The sequence below is a fragment of the Leptopilina boulardi genome, unplaced genomic scaffold (assembly GCF_019393585.1).
Source record: "Leptopilina boulardi isolate dan_hultmark-lab unplaced genomic scaffold, ZJU_Lbou_2.1 LbouV2_249, whole genome shotgun sequence".
NCBI classification, from domain to species: Eukaryota; Metazoa; Arthropoda; class Insecta; order Hymenoptera; family Figitidae; genus Leptopilina; species Leptopilina boulardi.
Window position 1 is genome coordinate 723,010 of NW_026137806.1, and position 24,260 is coordinate 747,269.

The window sequence follows — 24,260 nt, forward strand, 5'->3', positions numbered from 1 at the left end:
ACTAATTCGATAGTAAAAAAAAATTTCTTTACTATTATATACTCTCTAAATCTGAATTAGTAAAAAAGTTTACTAATTTGAATTAGTGACTCACTTTTTACTTCTGAATTAGTAAAATTTTACTAATTATTAGTAACCTTTACTAACAATTAGTAAAATTTAACTAATTCTAAAGCAAAAAATGAGTCACTAATTTAAATTAGTAAACATTTTTACTAATTCAGATTTAGAGAGTAGTTAAATTTCATCACACCAAAAACAAATACTGAAACCGTTATCATCTTAAAAATAAAATGCCTTAAAACTAGTGTAATTTTAATCTTAAAACTAGATTAAGTCAATTTTAGGACTTAAAATCATTCACTCAAGGCTGAAATTCAGTAAAAATAGCTCTAATGTTAACGGTTTTAGTCAAAAGTGAACTGAAAGTAAGTATTATTCTTTAGTGTGATGAATTCGATAATAAAAATATATTTTTCAGTATTAATATAGTTCAATTTTACTAATTTTATAGTAAAAACATTTTTTTTTTTACTATTAATTGATTAAATTTTATTAATTCAAAAAATTAGTTTTACTAAATAAAAAATAAGTTAAAAATTTTTGCTAATACAAAAATTTATTACTAATTCAGATTTAAAATATATTTCGAATTCTTCCGTTAGAAAAATTCTTTAAAATATACATAAAGATGTTAGAATTTCTTAAATTCGTTAAATTTTTTAAAGTTGTTTTTTCTTCTTTGTTTTTTTTTTTTTTTTAATATAAGGTAATAAAAATTCTTCATACAATAAACTTGAGAAAAATGAACAATTTTTCATTTTCTCCCTGAAAAACGTTAATATAAGAAAGGTGAAATGATGCACTCATAATAATAATTTTTCATTATAAAAATTTCATTAAATTTTTTTTTTTTAATAATTAAAAAGTTTTGTTGCATTTTTTTTTCAATTATATTTAAAAATTGCTTCTCATTAAAAAGAGAAAAAATTGTCTCAAATTTCCGCAGGTATAACAAAAAAAAAAAAAAAGGTGGAGAAAAATGATTTTTTTTTTATTTATAGAATAGTGATATCTTGTACACCGCATCTCAAAAAGCATCAAATCGAAACCTATATCGATATCAAAAAGTGTACGCGGAGAAAGCACTAGGTTTGCACAGCTGAGCTTACACGCTTGGGATTAAAAGATAAAAAAAAAAAAAAAAATCGCTCTCTTATCCACCCCTGAAAATTCAATCTCGAAAGACTCGTCGACATAGTGAGAAATAAAAATAGAAGAAAAAAAAAAATTGAAAAAAAGCCCCTTTTTTGGTTGTATATACATATATATATACGCGCGGTTCGATATTTCCTGCCTGTACAAGTTCGATGAAGCTTATTTTTCGAGTTTTGTATTTTCGTCGTATAACGTATATATAAATATAGTATATACACACGACCTCGATCCTCTTTATTGAAAGCCCAAGAGTATATATGTCGTAACAATTTCCGATATTCGCACATCGGGAAAAAAAAATTCCTTTTTTTGTTTGTTTGTGTTTTTTTTTTTTAGTATCGCGCCATAAATGTTCGATGAAAGTGTTTAACGAACGTCATATTTTTTTCCTAGAAGCATCTTCATTTCTGATTAAAATCATCATATAAGCCACCCATTTAAGTTTTCAATTTTTATTTTTTGTGGCATAAAAACAGAGACCCTTATGATATTATAAATTTAAATTTTTCAATTCATATATGTTCAAACAATATTACAACTACACACGCAGAAAATGTGAATAATTTGTTCCAATAAATAAAAAAAAAAAAAAAAATTGTAATAAAAATTTGAAATTAAAAAACAAAAATCGAATTTAAAATTTTTTTTTAATAAAATTGTAGTATAATAATGTAAACATTTTTTTGCAAATTAAAATAATGTTTTTTTTTTAAATTCAACAAATGTTTATTTGAATTAAAAAAAAAAAAATTTAACTTGCAAAAAAAAAATTAAATAAGTATTAATGTTAATTCTCATGTCGTGTGGGAAATTTATAATATTGAATTTCCGATTTCCCGCAAAGACTACATATATATATATACGTTCTTGCTGTTTACGTACTTCACAAATTCGAGAAGACCTTTATCGATGGCCTTTCATCGTTTCTCGTGTGCTTAATACAACCACGTTAACTTACTTGTGGTACGCCTTGAATCGCTTTACTTTATACTTAACTAAAACCACTACAAATACCACTTATAAATAATAATTGTGATTTAGTTTCACTCTTTACTCTAAATTTCCTTATTCATAAAAATCATTTTTATATATCTAATTTTATGTATTAAAAAGAAACTTAAAAAAAAAAATTTATTTTATTCAAATAATCTTCTCTAAATCGAAATTAGTGAAAAGTGAACTACTAATTTAAATTAGTAAGAATTTTCACTAATTTTTAGTCACTCTTTACTAAAACTTTAGTAAAAAAAAATTAAAACTACTAAATCAAATAGTAATATTTTACTAAAAATTTAGTAAAAATTCTTACTAATTTAAATTACTCTCTAAATCTGAATTAGTAAAAATGTTTACTAATTTGAATTAGTGACTCACTTTTTGCTTCTGAATTAGTAAAATTTCACTAATTATTATTAGTAACAGTTACTAACAATTAGTAAAATTTAACTAATTATAAAGCAAAAAGTGAGTCACTAATTCAAATTAGTAAACATTTTTACTAATTCAGATTTAGAGAGTAGTAGCTCACTTTTCACTATAATTCAAATTTAGAATTTTACTTGACTATTAATTAATATATTTAGTAAATAATTTCTGTAATTAAAACAAGTAATTAATAATACTAATAACAATATTAATAATAATAATAATACTAAAAATAGTAATAATAATTAAATATATAATTTATTTGATAATAAAAGTAAGGAATAAAATAATTTTTTTCCCAGTGTTAATAATATTTTTTTTTTAATTTTCTACGAGGTTGATTTTTTTTTTTTTGCCTAACAATTTTGTGAATTTATATATTCAGCAGACTATTAATTTTCGAAATCAAGTAATTAACGAGAAAACAAGTTTTGTTCCAATTGGAAAAAAAAAGAGTTCATCTTCAGAAAAAAAAAATTTTTTTTTTAATGCAAAACTCTGATGTAACTTTCCTGTATATACCAATCGATTAATCAAACCATTGATTGGCGATTTAAAATTCAGGTAGCTGAACGATTCATGTGTATAAGCGCCACTTAAAATATGAGATTCTTATCAAGGAAGAATTACGTTTACATAGTATTGGATATAGGGTCTCTCTTTCTCTCTCATCACATGTCCACAAGAGTGTGAAGATCGCAAATTATATCAACGCGAGAACTGTTATATCATTGATCAACATCCAAACGGGATGATAAACACTATATGTAGATGGTAATTTAATAAGCGATTTGCTTTTAAAGGGAATATTCCACTATTTTCATATATATATATGCGCACTTGTTGAGCTCAAAAAAGAAAAAAAAAATTTATCTTTCCCCATCAATCTTTTATTCTGGACCGGAAGAAACAGTTTTCAAACTGTCTATACACCTTCATGCCCCGTTCAAAATTTATCACACTCTCTGACAGTTCTTCTGAACGTGAATTTATTCTCAAAAAAAAGAGTTGAATTTTTCTTTTTGAAAACTAAAATACTTCTTTTTTCAAAAAAAAAAAAAAAAAAAAAACCGTTTTTTTTTTAAAGTACACTGAAAAAAGGGTTTGGTACACAGAAAATTATAAGGTTTTAAAATAAGCTGCAACGCTTATTATTTTAATCCAATTTTGCTTAATTTAATACCAAAATGGATTAAAATAAGCAAAATTGGATTAAAATAAAAAGCGTTGAAGCTTATTTTATTTTTATACCAAAATTTTTATTTTAATACCAAAATGGATTAAAATAATAAGCGTTGCAGCTTATTTTAATGCCTTTTAATTTTCTGTGATGACATTAGTTACTGTGGCATTAGTTACTATGGCATTAGTTACTGCGGCATTAGTTACTGTGGCATTAGTTACTATGGCATTAGTTACTGCGGCATTAGTTACTGCGGCATTAGTTACTGCGGCATTAGTTACTATAATAACAGTTAGTTACTGTGGCATTAGTTACTGCGGCATTAGTTACTGCGGCATTAGTTACTGCGGCATTAGTTACTGTGGCATTAGTTACTATGGCATTAGTTACTGCGGCATTAGTTACTATGGTAACAGTTAGTTACTATAGCATTAGTTATTATCACAGAAAATTAAAAGGCATTAAAATATGCTGCAACGCTTATTATTTTAATCCAATTTTGCTTATTTTAATCCATTTTGGTATTGAAATAAGCAAAATTGGATTAAAATAATAAGCGTTGCAGCTTATTTTAATGCCTTTTAATTTTCTGTGATATTGACAACCAAACGTTTGGTTGGTATTTAAGTAACCAAAATTTTTTTTGTTGAATCAACAAAATTTTAATTGTCTCAATAAAAATTTGTTTGACACAACCAAAATTAGAAAAAAAAGGATTTTTATTGTCCTAACTATAAAGTTTAATTGGGATAACTAAAATTTTGTTGATTCAACAAAAAAATTTTAGTTGCTTAAATACCAACTAAACGTTTGGTTGTCAATACCAAATCCTTTTTTCAGCACACAAAAAACAAATACTGAAACTATTAACATCTTAAAATCAAAATGCCTTAAAACTAGTGTAATTTTAATCTTAAAACTAGATTAAGTCAATTTTAGGACTTAAAATCAGACACTCAAGGCTGAAATTCAGTAAAAATGGTTCTAATGTTAACGGTTTTAGTCAAAATTGAACTGAAAGTAAGTATTATTTTTTATAATTCTTAATTATTAATTTAATTTTATAATATAGTTCTTAAAAAAAGTTCCTTTTAATAAAATGTTCTTTTTTTTTAAAAAAAAAAACGTTATTCTTATATAATAATTAATTCATTATGATATACTGACGTTCCAATTTTCATCGAAACGATGAATAGGATTTATTTAAAAAAGAATTTTCTCGAAGAAAAAAAGAATTCAATAAAATAATTAGAATCATATAAAACGAAGGTTATGAAAAATTAATTATTGACCATGAATAAATTTCTATAATTTGCATTTTTGATATGGCTTATATTCTCTTGATTTAAAATATTTTATACATTCAGGAAACACACACACACATATATAGTTTGATTGCGATGGAGCGACAAAAATTTTACATTTTCACACAGCCCAATATGAGGAATGATAAATTATGCACCCTTGAAACTTTTTGAAATTTTTCCTACAAGATAACTGAATTTCTCTCTTGTTATCAGTTTTTATATATTCGTTTTTCAATTGTAAAATCATTTTTTTTTTTTTTTATTAATTGAAGGTGAATTTTTTTATTCAAACAAAAATTTATTATATTTTTATTTTGGTACTGGCAAATAAATATTTATTTGAACTAATAAATATTTTTATTTGAATTAAATATAAATGTTGAATAAATAATTTGCTTCAAATCAATTTTATTTGTCTAAAAATATTTCTCTAAGTGTACATTTTATAATTACAATTGAAAATGATTGGCTTTTAACTTTCTAAAATGAAAAAAAAAAAATGTGTTTAAAATTAAAAATAACACAAGTGTGGTGAGGTGTCTCAACAAATTTACAGATGTGCAAACTAAAAAGAAAGTGTCAGATTTTATTAGCTTTGCTTGTCATTTGAGTTTAGACGTTTCACAAAAGGAATATGACCACAACGTGGTTTTACCATTGAACCAATGTTTCTCAGTGTAACATTATAAGTTCTGACGATAAGCCATATATATATACAAACGAGAAAATACAATCCCTTTTCGTATATTCATTTATATATAAACCCCATTGAACTTTCCATATACATATATATATATATATGTTATTTAACTTTACATACAACTTTATCCCAACGTGGCTAAGCATGAAGAATAATTCTATTGTTTCCTCTTCTTTTTTTTATTTCTCAACACTCTGCGTGTATATAATACCTCTTTTGAATTTTTAATCACACTTGCTTGCAATTTTCCTCCTTTAAAATTTACATTTCAGTTTCATATTCACTTTATTCTTCATTTTCTCATAACAAAACAGAAAATTTTTCTTGTTTTTAAAAAAAAAGAATTGTTCGACTTATTGTTAATTATACAGCAAAATAATAATTTAAATTCTGCGCATATTTTGAAAATACTAATAATTATTATTTGTTAAAAGTTTTTTTTAAGAAATCCCTTTTTTTAATAATATATTGAATTTTCATTTATCCGAACTTTTATTATGAATTTTTATATATTTGATATAAACACACTAAAAAATAATACTTACTTTCAGTTCACTTTTGACTAAAACCGTTAACATTAGAACCATTTTTACTGAATTTCAGCCTTGAGTGTATGATTTTAAGTCCTAACAATTGACTTAATCTAGTTTTAAGATAAAAATTACACTAGTTTCCAGGCATTTTAATTTAAGATGTTAACGGTTTCAGTATTTGTTTTTAGTGTGATGAAATTTAACTATATAATAGTAAAGAAATTTTTTTTTACTATCGAATTAGTAAAGTTTACCTAATAATTAGTAAAGAATTTTTTTTTTTACTTTCTATCTAAATTTGAATTATAGTGAAAAGTGAGCTATACTAATTCACATTAGTAAGAATTTTTATTTATTTTTTAGTAAAATATTACTATATTTGATTTAGTAGTTTTAAATTTTTTTTACTAAAGTTTTAGTAAAAAGTGACTAAAAATTAGTTAAAATTAGTTACTAATTTAAATTAGTAGTTCACTTTTCACTAATTCAGATTTAGGGAGTGAATTAATAGTTTTCTGTTACTGAAAGAGTGCGGATTCGTTTACCAATTGAATTAGTAACTCTTTTTTAGTAGAAAACTACTAATTGCTAGTAGAAAACTACTAATTTATGGATTAAATCGGCCTACTAATTTAAAATAGTAAAAAATACGATTTACTCCATGAATTAGTAGTTTTCCACTAGCAATTAGTAGTTTTCCACTAAAAAAGAGTTAAAACATTAGAATTAGAACCATTAGAACCATTTTTACTGAATTTCAGCCTTGAGTGTATAATTTTAAGTCCTAAAATTGACTTAATCTAGTTTTAAGATTAAAATTACACTAGTTTTAAGGCATTTTGATTTTAAGATGTTAACGGTTTCAGTATTTGTTTTTTTTTTTGTGAAATTCTTAAAACATTGAATATTTTTGGTAAAACTTGTGAGTTCATTTAAAAATTCAGCTGGAAAAAATAATTTCTTAAATGAAAATTGAATTAAATGAAAATTTCAACTAAATAAAAATTCATCGATTAAAAGGTATATATTGGAAATGAATTCCATATGGAACAGAAGCGAATGACCGATTTAATCGCTGTCGATATTTTTGCTTTATAACGAACGATAAGAAAATTGCTTCAAGCAAAATCTATGTTCCGGCGAATAAGGCATTTGTTGCTTTTGTGATTTGAAAATATATATATATATATATATATATATATATATTGACAATGTTATTACAATTTAAAAATGAAATTATACTCGTGACCTAATAAATACCTGGACAAAATTTTATAAAGTATATAAGTAATTTAATAAAGTTTATAAAGTAGAAAATATTATTTCATAAAAAAAAGAAACTCAAGAAGAAAATATAAATTTAGACTTTTCTTTCGTATTTAAAAAAAAAAAACACAGAAAATGATTTATTTACACAAATTATTATTGAAAAAGAGGATAATAAATTATTAAAATTCCAAGTAAATTTTTTTTCACACGCATAGAAAAAATTTTGCTTTGACAGCGAATTATTTGCTGTCACATTAAATTACGTTAGCTAATATATATTACAAAAAGATATCGCCGCCGCCGCTGTTTCAAGAATTCTTGACCTAGGAGGGGGGGAGTCCCCCCTCCTAAATTTTGAGGTTATGTTCGTTTCAAGGCTCTGAATTTAGCCGCAAGTCCCCCCTCCCTCCTCTCATTTCCCCTCCTCCGCCAAAATGGCCTAAATTTTGAGGTTATGTTCGTTTCAAGACTCTGAATATAGCCGCAAGTCCCCTCCCCTCCCCCGACAGAAATGACCTAAATTTTGAGGTTATTTTCGTTTTAAGTCCCTAATAAAGCTTATAAGTCCTTCCCCCTTCCCTCATCTCTCTCTGTATTTCCCGCCAAAAATAGGGGGGTATATATTACAAAAAGATATCGCCGCCGCCGCTGTATCAAGAATTCTTGAGGGGGGACTCCCCCCCCCTCCTAAATTTTGAGGTTATGTTCGTTTCAAGGCTCTGAATATAGCCGCAAGTCCCCTCCCCTCCCCCGCCAGAAATGACCTAAATTTTGAGGTTATGTTTGTTTTAAGGCTCTGAATATAGCCGCAAGTCCCCCCCTCCCTCCTCTCAATTCCCCTCCTCCGCCAAAAATTGACCTAAATTTAGAGGTTATGTTTGTTTTAAGACCCTAATAAAGCAGTAAGTCCTTCCCCCTTCCCTCATCTCTCTCTCTCTGTATTTCCCGCCAAAAATGACATAAATTTTAAGGTTATGTAAATTTCCAGACTTTCAATATAGCCGCAAGTGGAGGTGGAGTTCCCGCCAAAAATGACTTGAATTTAAAGGTTATGTTCGTTTCAAGACTTTTTAATAATTTATTGGTTTTTAGGCAATTTCATTGAAATTATTTTTAAAAATAATTTCTTAATGTCGATTTTAATTTATTTAATTATTTATTTATTAATTATTTAATTAATTTATTAATTAATTAATTTATTTAGTAATTAAAATTTAATAATTTTAATTCTAATAATATTTATTCAGATTTCAATGAATTTGTAATAATAATTCTTTGAAATATAGATGGTTCATTTGGAAAAATAAGATCAATGGAAAATTAAAAAAAAAATGATTAAAACAGGGGGGTTGGCACGCGAAGAACGCAGGGGGGCGTAATATATATATATAGGGACAGCGAACAAATTTGCTGTGGGGTCAAAAAAGTTTGTTGTAATTTTTAAAAATTAAGACTAATATTGTTTATATCGTAGCAAACTTTTTTTGTTGTCATAGCAAAAAATTTAACTGTGATTACTAATTTTCTAAGATCTGATAGCAAACATCAGTTATTAGATGTAAAGCAATTCCTTTTTTTTCGTGCAGTTTTAAATTATTTTTGGATTATTTTATTGAACAGAGAAGACCTATAATAATAATAATAAAAATATTATTATAAATAATAAAAAATATAATCGTTTGTGAAAAATACTAATTTGTTTGGAAGAATCCTGTTATTATTGCAGGATGTTGATAGACAAAACTAGTTTTGCAGACAGGTAAGAGTTTTCTTTGATCAGGGCCCCCCCCCTTCTTTTCTGTGTGAAGAGTGTTAAAGTCGATAAAGTCAACGTAAATTGCTTGGAAACGAGCACGATATCCATTATTTCTGACGATAACGAGGAGTCTGACGACATGAAGAGTGTATCGAATAGCTCATCTTTAACTTGATATTTTTCGTGCAAATACCCTCTTTTAGCCTCATTGCAACTACAATTTTCAAGTCTTTCAAATTTCATTATAAAAAAAAAAAAGAAAAAAAAAATTCTCACCACAAAAATTTTTTTCTTCTCTCTTTTTTTTCAACACAATCTAAAGGAAATGGAAGGTACTTTTTTTTATTATGCAGAGCAGAAAAACCCTTGGAATGGCAGTTTGTGAAAGAAGAAATGTCAGTAGAGAAGTGGAATATTAGGAAAAAGGCATTTTATTATAAAAGTTGAAATGGAGGGAAATCTTATTGAATTTTTCATTTCTGTTTTGTGTGATGCTTTTTTCTTTTCATATATACACATATCACCTTGACAAATGTTCTTATGGTGCCATAAGCGACCCGCAATGCGTCTTAGAATATAAATATATATATACCTTTTATCGATTTATATATATATTTTGAAATGACGATCCCGCCCAGGGGCAAATTATTATTCCAACAAGTCGCATCTTATATATATACAATTTATGAATAATTGTCTTGTTACTAGAACGTAATTCATTCCTAATGACGTTGAACATACAAAAAAAAATGAAAAAAGAAAATAAGATCCATATCGCCTTTGGGTGAACGTTAAACCAGGGGATAAACTCGAGACGAAGTTTGCAAATGGTTTTTCCCTGATAGTTACACTCGAGTAGAGACTGCATTTTCTTTCTTTTATATATATATAAACCTACCTTTGCCAAAGCATGAAATTTCTTTCTGAATATAACTGCTTATATTTTTTTTTTTTTTGGAAAAAAAAATAGTTTTTATAAGTTTTTTGGGAAAAAAAAATTAATATCTATATTTCAGAAAGAATGGAATTTGTCAGTTAAATAAAAATTTGATTAATTGAAAAATTCGCACATCTCCGCGACAGAGACAAACTATCGTAGAAAATCGATAGATAACGAGTTTCACATTTTAGTTTTTACCCCTTTTCTGTCTTTCTTATATTTCTCCTCTCTTCTCTCTCTCTCTCTAGAGAGAGAGAGAGAGAAAGACACTTTTCCCCTGAAAGTTGACCTAACATGTCTGATAGTAGAACCATTTCCGTCAGAGTCAAAAAAACGCAAAACAATGACAAATGATCTTTTCCCTTTTTTTGAATAACAAAAAATATTTTTTTCCGATTCTGATATTTTTCCACTTAAAATTTTACACATTACAATCCTGACAAAATAGTTTTAATTTTTATATAATTAAAGAAAAAAAGGAAATAAACTTTTCGCTAAATATTTATTCCTGAAAAACGTTTTTACTAAAAAAAGAAGTTTAATAAAAAAACGAGGGGGAATTTACTAGTAAAAATTGTGTATACACTTGACTACAACTATACACATGTTACCATTATTACCTTAGTATTATACTTTTTACAAGTATTACATACTACTACTAAAATATTACTGTATTACAAAGTATTACACATATATTACTGAGTATTACCCCTTTATTACAATAAAAATATTACACGTCAAATGTATAGAACTTTCAATAAAATTACTTAAAATTATTATTTAAGAGCAAAACTTTAAAATAAGAATTAGAGAAATAAATAATTAAAATATTTTTAAATATTAAGGTAAGTGCATCAATTACGACGAGAGCATCAATTACGGCGCGTTCATAAAAAATAACTATTATCACTATTATATATATTTAATATAACTGTTGCAAAATGATTAAAAAAAATTATTTTAATCGTTTTTTGATACAATTACTAATGAAGATTTAAACAATTACTAATTAAATTATTTGAGAATAAATTTTTTCCCTCGCCGTAATTGAAACATTTTTAATACTTCCATTGGCTCCAATTTCGACGGGCAAAGTATCTTCAAAATACACGTTATTTTGGTCACCGAAACCGAAACTGATACAAACGCGCCGCAATAAAAAATTACGGTATTAGTTTTAATTTCTCATATTTTGTTTAAATAATCGATTTTTATAATGTTAAACATTTTTTTAACATCTAAATAACATACTCTCTAAATCTGAATCAGTAGAAATTTTACTAATTCAATCAGTACTTTTCATTTTAACTGAAATTTCAATTATTTTTTGAAATTTACTAATATAATTAGTGAATATATAAGCAATAGAAAATAACTTATGTAAATTAGTAATTTGTATACTCTCTAAATCTGAATTAGTTAAAAATAACTAATTAATAGTAGAATCTTACTAATTCATAAAGTAAGTCACTAATAATTAGTAAAAACTTACTAATTCAAATAGTTATTTTGGTTTAACTAATTCAATTAGTAACTTTTTAATGCGGCTCCCGGGGGCGCAAATTACTAATTGATTAGTTAAAACTACTAATTGTTTACTAATTCATTAGTCATTATACAATTTTACCGCCAAATCGTAAATAATCAATAAAAATTTATCAACTTATTCATACTAAAATTTTAAATTTTAAAAGTCGAGTTTCAAAAATAAAATTTTTCGCATGTAGTTTCTTCATGATTGTATAAAAAATATTTTATTTTTAAAAGTCAGTTTTCATGGGTTAAATTGCATAATATTGGCAAAATTCATATAAAATTTTTTACGTTCTGGTGGTTCATTTGATATATTATTTCCGATTTTTTTTTTGAGTAAAGATTTTATTAAAATTTTCACTTTATAGTAATTTATTAATTTACTTAAAGACAGTTTAGATACACATACATAGTTACTTTTGGTGAAATAAAATTAATAAAAAAATTTTAACGGTTAGTTTATATCAAAAAATTTTTTGAAAAATAAATAATTTCAAAAGTAATATTTAAAGCACCAAACAAAATATTTTGAACATAGTACAAGCTATAGTATTACATAATACTTAAAAAAACAGAACAATAATTTTAAAATAATAAATGCTTTCAAAAGTTGTATTTTAAGCATCAAACAAAGTATTTTGAATAGAGTACAAGCTATAGTTTCACATAATACTAAAAAAACAAAAAAATATTTTAAAAAAACCCATGGAAGATGACATACGTCATAAAAATAATAGAGGTTACGTTTAACTGACTAATTCAATTAGTAACTCGGGTGTAATAACTAATAGAATTAGTTAATTTGATTACTATTTTAAATTAGTAATGTTCAAATACTAATTTTTTACTATTTTATTAGTAAAACTTCCAAAAATAACTAATTCATTAGTTGAAATTTAATTTACTAAATGAATTAGTTATTTTTTTACTAATTCCGATTTAGAGAGTATAACATAACCTTTAAAATTAACTGTTAAATCAGTAGATTTTGCGGCCACTGCCATATTACTGATTCAATCAGTAATTTATATTTTACTAATTGAATCAGTAAATTTCTACTAATTATCAGTTGCTCAATTCTCGCTATGGCAATTAGTAGATTTCTACTGCTAATCAGTGAAATATGACTGATTCAGATTTAGAGAGTACCCTTTTAGTTTAATAAGTCTTAAATTGAGTTTATACAATAGAAATGTCGAATTTTCTATTTCAAAGGTGTCACAGAAAATTAAAAGGCATTAAAATAAGCTGCAACGCTTATTATTTTTATTCAATTTTGCTTATTTTAATCCATTTTGGTATTAAAATAAGCAAAATTGGATTAAAATAAGAAGCGTTGCAGCTTATTTTAATGCCTTTTAATTTTCTGTGGTTTTGACTCAAATCGCGCCGCAATTAGTGCATTTACCCTATTTATAAAAGAAAATAATAAATTATACCAAAAATATCAAATTGATACAAATTTTTATATCAATTTGATATTTTTGGTATCTATTTGATATTTTTAAATTAGTGTGCTTCCGACGAAAATGACCGACGTTCGCCGATTCACAGAAAATTAAAAGGCATTAAAATAAGCTGCAACGCTTATTATTTTAATCCAATTTTGCTTATTTTAATACTAAAATGGATTAAAATAAGCAGAATTGGATTAAAATAATAAGCGTTGCAGCTTATTTTAATGCCTTTTAATTTTCTGTGTTCGTATTTCGCTATTTTATTAGCTGCATCCGCTGATTTGTAGTGAAAACTTTATTCTCTGATTCAAACAGTGAAATTTTATCTAATTCAAATTTAGAGAGTAGGTACTTACTCTCTAAATTTGAATCGCTAATTGGTAACAGTGCTATACTTATCGCTTATTCAAATTTAGAGAGTATTATTACAAGATATTACAAATATTACAAATATTACAGCTATTACCGAGTATTACCAGGCAAGTGTACACTTGACTATACCAGAGTAAATTCCCCCTCGTAAAAAATTTCCTCTCTATTATAAAACTGGATTTTCAATTTTTTTTTCTTTTTTATAACTTGATTCTGCTAATAATAAACTCAACGAGGTGGTAATAATGATAATCATTATAATGTTCTAATTTCTTAAAAAAAGAAGTTTGCGCACTTATTACAAATTAGTATGTCTATATAATACACCTCTGGAAGATTATATCAAAATGGCCAATGTATATTATCCTATTTTATCGTTGAGTTGCGAGTTTACATCGTTATCTCATTGGGCATCGACGGAAGGCGTCAATGTCATTGAAGATACAGTAATTACAGAGATTCAATGACTCGAATCGTGAACTAATCTCATAAATCCTTCAACAGAGAGAATTTTCGAAATGTCATTCGAATTGAAAACACGTTAACATATCGTCTATATATATGCGTTTGATTAAATTTTCTAACGCACTTTTTTTTCGCACACGCGGAAAACAAATTTATTATACTCTTTTTTTTGTTCTGACAAAAAAAAAAATTTTTTTTTCAAATATCAATAATTTATGGGAGCAACAACATACGTCAAAGTTGATGATTTTTTTTTTTCACAAAAAAATAGCTTTGAATTTTTCGAAATTTCAAAACAAATCAAATTGAAAATTCGTCTAAAAGAAAAGTCTATCTATTATGAAATTAGATTAAAAAAAAAAATTCAATTTCAGGGGCATGTAAAATAAAATAATAATAAATTTTTACATTCTCATTTTTTAACGAGTATAAAATATGTATTAAGTGTTAACGTGAGAGTTAAATTTTGAGCAGGAAATAAGTGTAAAAGATGGCGAATCTTGACAGTCGTTTAAAGTCTAAGTCCATTAAGAAGAAGTCTTTCAAACCGGTTCATTATCTATATAAAGTTTCGTTTATCACTTCTTAGCATTTCACTTCTGAGTTTTTGGAATCAAGTGCTTCTCCAGGACTCTTTTAATGCACATTTAACCCAAGTATATTTATATAAATGAATGATACATATTTAGCAGATAGAAGAAAATTTACTTTTCACATTAATGTATTAAAGTACACATATTGATCTGCTTTTTTTAACTTCCATGTTTTCGTCTTTTATACAAGCAATCTTTTTTATCTCATTAAAAAAAAAAATAGAGATTCACTTTAGCTGATAAATAAACGCATTTTAATTTTATTTTTTATTAATTTCTAATTAATATATTAATTATTATTATTATTATTATTATAATTTAGACAATGAAAAAATGAATATTTGCATGAGATAAAAATTTGTTTCTATGTATAGGCTCTTGAAAACCAGATGTCTTTATAGAAAAAAAAAAGATTGAAAAATATGTCACTCTCTTCAAGAGATATGATATTATGAAATAATCGCTATATGTATATTAATCGATATTTATGCCAAATGGAATTTTAATGAGATATATAAGGGAATTCACATTAAAGAGATTAAGGACAAGTTTATATTCGCGGCTCCATTTAAATTCACTGCTTGTATTATTTTGCTGAAATTTAATCATTCATCTAAAGCCGGAAGAAGTTGAGACTCTTGACGAAAGTTTCATTTCTAAAGGCAATGATTAAAGAGATCGCAAAAGTATGAATAGAATTAAAAAAAAAATAAAAAAAAAGAACTACCAACATACTGAAAATTATACTAGGTACTTTATTTTCTGTATTACGTCAATAAAAATTCATTCCATTTACACTTTCAATTCCGTAATTCTGTTTTTAATTTCAAGAAAAATTTATTCAATCTTTTTAATTCCGAATATTATTATCTTAATTTAAAAAAAAATGTTATATTTACTCTCTAAATCTGAATTAGTAAAAAAGTTTACTAATTTGAATTAGGGAGCGTTCAAAAATTACGTAACGTTTTTTTTTTTAATTTTGACCCCCCCCCCTCCCCATGTAACACGTTATTGCATACATTAGCGCCATTTTTTCTGCTGTCCGTAACAAAGTGCTTGACCCCCCCCCCTCCCCGAAAAAAGGTTACTTAATTTTTGAACGCTCCCTTAGTGACTTACTTTTTGCTTCTTAATTAGTAAAATTTTACTAATTATTAGTAAAATTTTACTAATTATTAATTTAACTAATTTAAATTTAACTAAATTAACTAATTAACTAATTTAACTAAATTTAACTAATTTTAAAGCCAAAAAGTGAGTCACTAATTTAAATTAGTAAACATTTTTACTAATTCAGATTTAGAGAGTAAAAATTTTTTTAATATTTTTTAAAAATAATATAAAATTGTCCTTTTCTTTTATTTTAAATTGCGTCAATTTTTTTTTTTTAAACAGAAACAATTTGGTAATGTGAGATATAGGAATCGTATAATATTGAATGATTGACTGTGCTTTTGGCGAGGCTTCATTTCAGTTCATTTGAGAATAGAGAGAGAGAGAGAGAGAGAAATAATGGCGCAAAAGTGAAAATAGCCAGAGGTTGATATATTAACTTTACTTTTCCAGCTGACAATGTCGAATAAAAACATTTAGCTGGGCATTTCAAGTTCTGCAAACAGACGAAAATTGGATTCTGTATCATCGAAAACAGATGCGAAATCGTTCAAAAATTTCTATTTAACAAAATTATTTAAAAATTTACAAGAATATTATTTTCTTTTTAAAATACTTTGAATATTTTAAAAAACTTATATTTAAAATTTTCAATAGAACTTTTTTTTCAATTTTCCAGTTTTTTTTCTATTTCGAAAATTTGGAAATATTAAAATTTCTTTTTAAAACACTTTTTTGCCTATATATATTATGGAAAATTAATTTAACATTCTTACCGATTGCAATGCATTTTGGAACTGGATGATCCCATCCACTTTCAGTGCATGTTAATAATTTATGTCCCTTGAGCTTTCGGCCAGAATCACAAGAATAAACAGTCTGCAAAGAACCATTTTCCAACGTTCTTTCCTGAACTGCGCCCCATTTTGGTGGATGTACTTTTGGACAATTACCAAAGATACCTGTAATTTAAAATATATATTAAAAAACCATTTTTAAGCAAAAAAAAATTATTTTATTCCAAAAATTTACTTTATTTATTTACTTTCAATTTACTTTCAAATAAATATTTATATATGGGGCATTCTATTTTAAAATTATACCCCTAGTAAACAATTGACAATATAAGACATTTTTTAAATAATTATTTCTCCCATTTAATTAAATCAAATTACTTTTGCAATGAGTGGTTTCGAAAGAGAAATTTCTAAACTTTATTATTGTAAAAAAAATTTTTTAAAAAAACGTTTAATTAGCATAAAAAATTTAGTTTGAAGGTTAAACTTATATAAATATCTCAAAACACGTTGTCTCCGATTTTGACAAAATCTGTGTCAAAAGAAAGCTTAAATATTCTATTTTTTATTTCCGTAAAGTTTATAATGGACATTTTCGAGGATTTCGAGAAATTAATTAAAATTCTCAGACGTTTCAAAGGTTAAAAAGGGTTGAAATTTGCATGAATAGAGAACCTCTGTTCAAATACAGCGGCATTTGTTTTTACGAAATTTTTAAATAAATAAATTTTAAAACTTCAATTTTAATCTTAATAATTTTTTTAAATTTGAAAAATTTTTAATTGCAAATAGCTAAAGATCAATATATTTATTGTTTACAATATTTTTTTTTTCTCTAATGTCAAGTGATGTAATAATGTAAGGTTAATGGAAATTAAATTTAAAAAACAAAATCCGCTCTTAAAGAAATGATTCTCCATTCATACAAATTTCAATCCTTTTTAACCTCCGAAACGTCTGAGAATTTTAATTAATTTCTGGAAATTCTCGAAAATGTCCATTATAAACTTTACGGAAATAAAAAATAGAATATTTAAGCTTTCTTTTGACATAGATTTTGTCAAAATCGGAGACAACGTGTTTTGAGATATTTACAAGTTTAACCTTCAAACTAAATTTTTTATACTATTTCAATGTTTTTTTGAAAAAATTTTTTTACAATTGTAAAGTTAAGAAATTTCTCTTTCGAAACCACTTATTGCAAAAGTAATTTGATTTAATTGAATGGGAGAAATAATTATTTAAAAAATGTCTTATATTGTCAATTGTTTACTAGGGGTATAATTTTAAAATAGAATGCCCCATATAATTTTTATTTAAATCCAAATTCTTTTTGGCAGTGTTGTAATAAAAATTATAAAAAAATAAATATATATTTTTTTATATAGTAAAATAGAAAAAATAAATCTATGGTTGGTGTCTTGTATAAGAGGGTACATAAAATGGTATCTATTTTGAGGTAACAATGAGTAAATCTTTCCGAGTTCTATGCGAACGAAAAGAACTGGGAGTTTTCTTTTTCTTCTTGGTCGTAAAATATTCCCTCAAGAAATATACGACCTCCGCCCTCTTTGGCGTTAAGTCTTAATAAACGAAATGTCCATAAACATAAGAGAGGATCGAACAAAATTGAGAGATCGAATTTACAAAATGGCTTATTATTATATACTCAAAATATAAATAATTATATTTATCAAACAGGGCGGCACGCCTTTCAACGTATATATACAAACGCTGCGAGGACATAATTAATGCAACATTCACCCGACAGAAACCGAAACACACGCTATTGTGAAAAAAGAAGAAAAAATTACGAAATTACAATTTTTATTACTTTTATAATATTTATATAATAATATTTTATTTAAAACCTGTAATAAATTTTTTTAAGGTTTTTTTTTTTAAACTTTGTAATAGAAAAAAATTTACTATTACTATTTTTTTTTATTTCAATTATTTGTTGAATTCAATTTTATTATCAGCAATTATTTATGGATATAAATATGGATCAATATATAGTATTAAAAAAAAAATTGATTCACAGGCTTAAAACATAGATCAAAGGAATTTTTTTCCGCCGAGATGAAATTCTTTCTGATATTAAAAGTCTTTTGTATATACAAAATTTTCATTCACTATTATATAATAATAATAATAATAATAACGGTTTAAAATTTGTATTTATGTTTCGTGGAAAAAATTTATTTTATTCAAATAATGATATATTTTTACTTGAACAAAATAATTAAACTTTATTTGGACAAATTTCTGATTATTGCAACAAATATACCTTTCAAATAATAATTAAATATTTTATTTGATAATAAAGTAACGAAGAATTTTTTTTTTTAGTACTATAAATAATGAAAGAAACTGATGAGTATCAATTAGTAGCTAACTGACGCGTTGATATAAAAGTAAATAAAATCAACGCTCTTATCACTTAACATCCTGCGTCGATCAATCTTTATTTCTACAATAAAAATTGGCTTGCCAATAAATAATATTTTAAAAGTAAACTGCAATTTAAAAAAAAAATTATTTATTTTTTATTTATATTTAATCGATTGTATTTCGAAAATTGAATTTTCAAAAATGGTCTTTAAAGTCCTTTTTTTTTTTGAAATGTCACGTACAATATTTAAAAAAAAAAAAAACGAACAAATAAAAATTTCAGTATCAATAAATTAATTGCAGTCGCATTCAAAAAGGGAATGCACTCTGTATAACGAAAATAATAATACACACGTTATTTGATATCAGTTTGAATCCAGAGAGACAAAGCTGATAAAGTCATATCAAAAATATCTGCCTACAGCGTAATGCAATTTATAATTCACTCACTTTTCAAATCATTTTGTTTACGCCAAAAAAATAACACTATATATATACACGATTTTTTTCCTTAGATAAAATTTTATTAAACAATTTAAATATATAAAAAAAAGGTTAGGAAATATATTTTCTATATCAATAATTGACTATACTGGCGCAATATTGGCGCGGTATACCATTACTGTCACTGTAAAAAGAAGGTACTAAAATAGTACCGATTTTAGGTATTAAATTAGAACCAATAGGCAATTTAGTACCTAAAGTTGGTACTAAATTAATACCTTTCGTTTTACAGTGTACCAATATAGTAAAACGCTGATAGGGTTTCAAAAATATTTTATTTATTTTTTTATTTTATGAAAAAGTGTGGAGAATATTCAATTAAATTTGATACATATATATATATATATATACCAAATTTGGTTGACAATTTCAAAGTTGCTCTTTTCCATAAGTGGCATTGCTTTCAATGACAATTGATTGACACAAGACGTGAGTCAACATATCTTCAAACACACCTCCATTTGTTGTACAATGATCCATCCGATAAGTATATGTTCGTGTTCGACCCTATTAGGTTAAATTTACATATAGGACCACAATCACATACACTAATGTTCCTTGTTTTAACCGCGAGTCATTATCATAGGTTTGCAAATCTAATGTCTACTAATAAGTACACATATCTAGATTTAACAAGACAAACTACATGAAAATTCAATAAATGTCTCGAACATGAATTTTACTCATAAAAAATAATTTCATTTTAAAAAACGTAACGTTATTTTTAATATTGTTTACATTTTTAAATTTTTTATTTCTTTTCTAATTAAGAATTTTTCTTAAAAAAATTTTTATTCATAAAAAAAATATTTAGAGTATTCCTCTTCGATTAAGAGGAAATTTATATTTTGTCAGATTTTCTATCATTTTTCACTATTGGAATTTATCAATCAATTTACATTATTATTATTAAAAATAATAATTAATAATAATAATAATAATAATAATAATAATAATTAAAAATAATAATAATAATAATAATAATAATAATAATAATAATTAAAAATAATAATAATAATAATAATAATAATAATTAAAAATAATAATAATAATAATAATAATAATAATAATAATAATAATAATAATAATAATAATTGTGGCAATTTTTTTTAAGTCATTGCTCCTCGTGTGTGGAGTGAGTAAACGTTAGTAAATCGCGCGCATGGAGATGTAAGTTCTTATATGAGCTTGTTTAGTATATATATATATATGTACGTTTACATAAGCCAAGAACGGGATAAGGTTATATACACAAGGAACAACCGAGTGTTGAGGTCCTTTCCGTCTTATGATAGTTACGCTCGTTCGCGGTGAGATCAAACACAGTTCTCAACGAGGCAACCAAAATCACCGTATTCCTTAATATTATATATATATATGTACATACGAATATCAACACACAAATATTTTATAACTGAAAATTTCCTGAAAATGTACTTTTACTTTTTAAAATTGCAAGGAAAATATTTTTTTTCTTTTTTTTAACAGCAAAACAAATTAAATTTTTTTTTGTAAATAATATAGAAAAATTATAATAAAAATAAATATTGACAAAAATAATAATTAATATAATAATTAATATAATAATTAATATAATAATTAATATAATAATTAATATAATAATTAATATAATAATTAATATATATATACTAATCACGAAAAAAAATCTTTATCTGGAACAGCGATATGTTTCTTTAAAGTAGCGAAATCTTTCGCTGTTTTAGTGAAAACTTATCTTCCAGATTCCAATCAAAAATTTACTAATGGCGCAGTACTGGCGCAGTACTGACAAGTGTTGGCGCAGTACTGGCACCCAGTATTGGCTGCCAGAGTTGGTACCAGTACTGGCAACCACTACTGGTTCAGTACTGGCTGAGTACTGGTAGTTTTTATTTTAAATAATAATAATAATAATTTATTATATTTTTTATTTTCTACTATTATAAAGCGCTTCATTGTGTCACATTTTTGCTAAAAAAAAACGAAAAAATTCTATAATTTTTACACAGATTTTCCAAATCAAAAAATATACCCAATCAAAAATTTACTAATGGCGCAGTACTGGCGCAGTACTGACAAATACTGAAACCGCTAACATCTTAAAATTAAAATGTCTGGAAACTAGCGTAATTTTTATCTTAAAACTAGATTAAGTCAATTTTTAAGACTTAAAATCATACACTCAAGGCTGGAATTTAGTAAAAAAAAGGTTATAATGTTAACGATTTTAGTCAAAATTGAACTAAAACTAAGTATTATTTTTTAGTACTCTCTAAATCTGAATTAGTAAAAATGTTTACTTATTTGTATTAGTGACTCACTTTTTGCTTTAGAATTAGTAAAATTTTACTAATTGTTAGTAAACGTTACTAATAATTAGTAATATTTTACTAATTCAGAAGCAAAAAGTGAGTCACTAATTCAAATTAGTAAACATTTTTACTAATTCAGATTTAGAGAGTATGTTATACTAATTAATATATACTAATTAATATAATAGTTATCAAAATAAAATAAAGACAGTTTCCCTTTCTTTTTATTAAAAAAAAAAAATAAATCTTTTTCAATTCGACTATATACAATTGTTAAAAAAAAAGAAAAATCCTCTCAATTGGAAATAGATATTAATACAACCAATTAGTAACGAAATATAAAACAGAAAAAGTTGTTGGTAATTAAGAAGAAAAAAAACCCCCCTCTTACATTGAGAACTCCTTATTGTTCACTGTAAAACAGTACAAAGAATATATGAATTAATTCATCTCTGTTTTTTAATAACGTGACCTAATTTCGCAAAAGGTAGAAATTATATATATATATATATAGAAAAAAAAATTACTGATTATTCCGAGGGAGAAAATATTTTATTTCAAAATTCAAAAATAAAATTATAACAAGAATGAATTAGATAAGCAGAGATTGCTTCATGTGAAATATGATGTTAAAGTATTGTTTTAAATAAATATAAAGTAAGATCTAAATTGATTTTAACCATACGAAAATATAAAAATTTATATTCAGCGTCGAGAAGTATATTTTAGTATTTTTTATCGGTATATATATACTATTATTATACATCGTTTTTTTTTCAGACATAAAAATATTGCAACTGACGTTAATAATTTTTTAGGATATAATGCAATACCGGAAAATTGAAAAATGTTTCTATATATAAAAATTCTTGTATATATATTTCAAACAATAAATGATTAGTGTGGATTTTATGTCGCGAGAGCAAAAGTTTCGTTATATACGTTTTAAAGTTATTGCTTCTATAAAATAATTACATCCAGAAATGAATTATTTGACTTTTTTTTTTTTTTGACATATATAGAAATATGAAATATGCTAACTTTAGTTTCGTTAATTATGGAAAATTATATATATATGTTCGGTTAGATTATAACTTTTTGTCATTTTTAACTAAATTATATTATTTTTATAGAAAAATACAAAAATATTATTTAATTATTATTATTATTATTATTATTATTATTATTATTAATTATTATTTATTTAATTTATACAAAAATATTATTAAAAATTATCAATAATAATTATAATAAAAATTATTAACAAAAATTAAATTTAGTCAAATATAGAATATATATATATATAATGTAAATCACAATTATAGGAAAAAATAATATTAAAGTGTTTTTTTTTTTTTTTTTTTTTAATGTTAGCAGTTTTTCTCTATCGTTCATTTCGAATTTTTATTGATGTCGATCCCAGGTTCCTTTGAACTTAATCGATACGCGCAATTGGTAGCGACGACCTATAAATAACCAGAACTGCAAAAAGGCAAAATGAATTACTGAAGGGAGAGAAAATATAGGTACATGTCGTTGATGTGTGGAAACATTGGTCTCTTTACATTTATTTTAAACTTCAATCAATTGCTTTTAACGCAGCAATAAAAAAAATTTATATATATATTTTTCCCAGAAAATATTTTCCCCATCATTTTCGTAAGTTTTTTTTCTTCAAATTATTAATATATATATACTTTCTTTTTTTTTACAATAAACAAAAGTTGAAAATTTTACACCTGGAAATGAACTGGTATATAATATTTGTTCTATTTTTTTTTTTTTTCTTTTTTTTTTTTATATCAAATGTACTATCGTGTGCACACTATAAGAAAGAATGTATGAAACATATCGACTATTGCAATTTTTACAATCCAAAGAACTTCTATAAAATTCATTTCTGCTATCGCGGTACTGGAAAATATTTCATCGATGCTCGAATATCCGAAAGTAATTTCGTTTCAAAAGATGAGTCATAGATTTTAAATTATCTCAAATAAAAAAAAAAATATTGCCAACATTATTTAAAATTATAATTTCCTTTTTTTTTGGCAAAATCATTTTTGATTATAACAATTATTTAATAATTAAAAAAATAAAAATTATTTATGCATTTAAAATGAAAAAATTGAGTTTTTTTTTTTCTAGTAATTTTCTGTTCTGGAATTAAAATTAAAAATTTTCAAATATATCTAAGTCATTTTATTTTATTCCTACATATAACATAGTTCATATACTCAATATTAGAGTTCCTGTCCAACTAAAGGTTTAACCACAAAATTGTATTAATTGAATGACCGAATATCACGGCTCGTTAAGCAAGTTTTCCGCCATTTTCATAACTAGACCAAGCGAGAACTTTATCAATTAAATGCATACCCATTTA

General features: G+C 24.8%; 1 protein-coding gene across 4 annotated transcripts in view; it reads right to left on the bottom strand.

Moving 5' to 3' along the window:
- The window catches only part of LOC127280706 (fibrillin-1-like), a 79,177-nt gene that overhangs the window by 34,800 nt on the left and 20,117 nt on the right, over positions 1–24,260 (bottom strand). For all 4 annotated transcript variants that reach the window (XM_051303897.1, XM_051303896.1, XM_051303895.1 and 1 more), the window contains exon 2: positions 16,644–16,829. In XM_051303897.1, the coding sequence (XP_051159854.1) occupies positions 16,644–16,829 (186 nt within the window). The remainder of the gene's footprint in view (positions 1–16,643; positions 16,830–24,260) is intronic.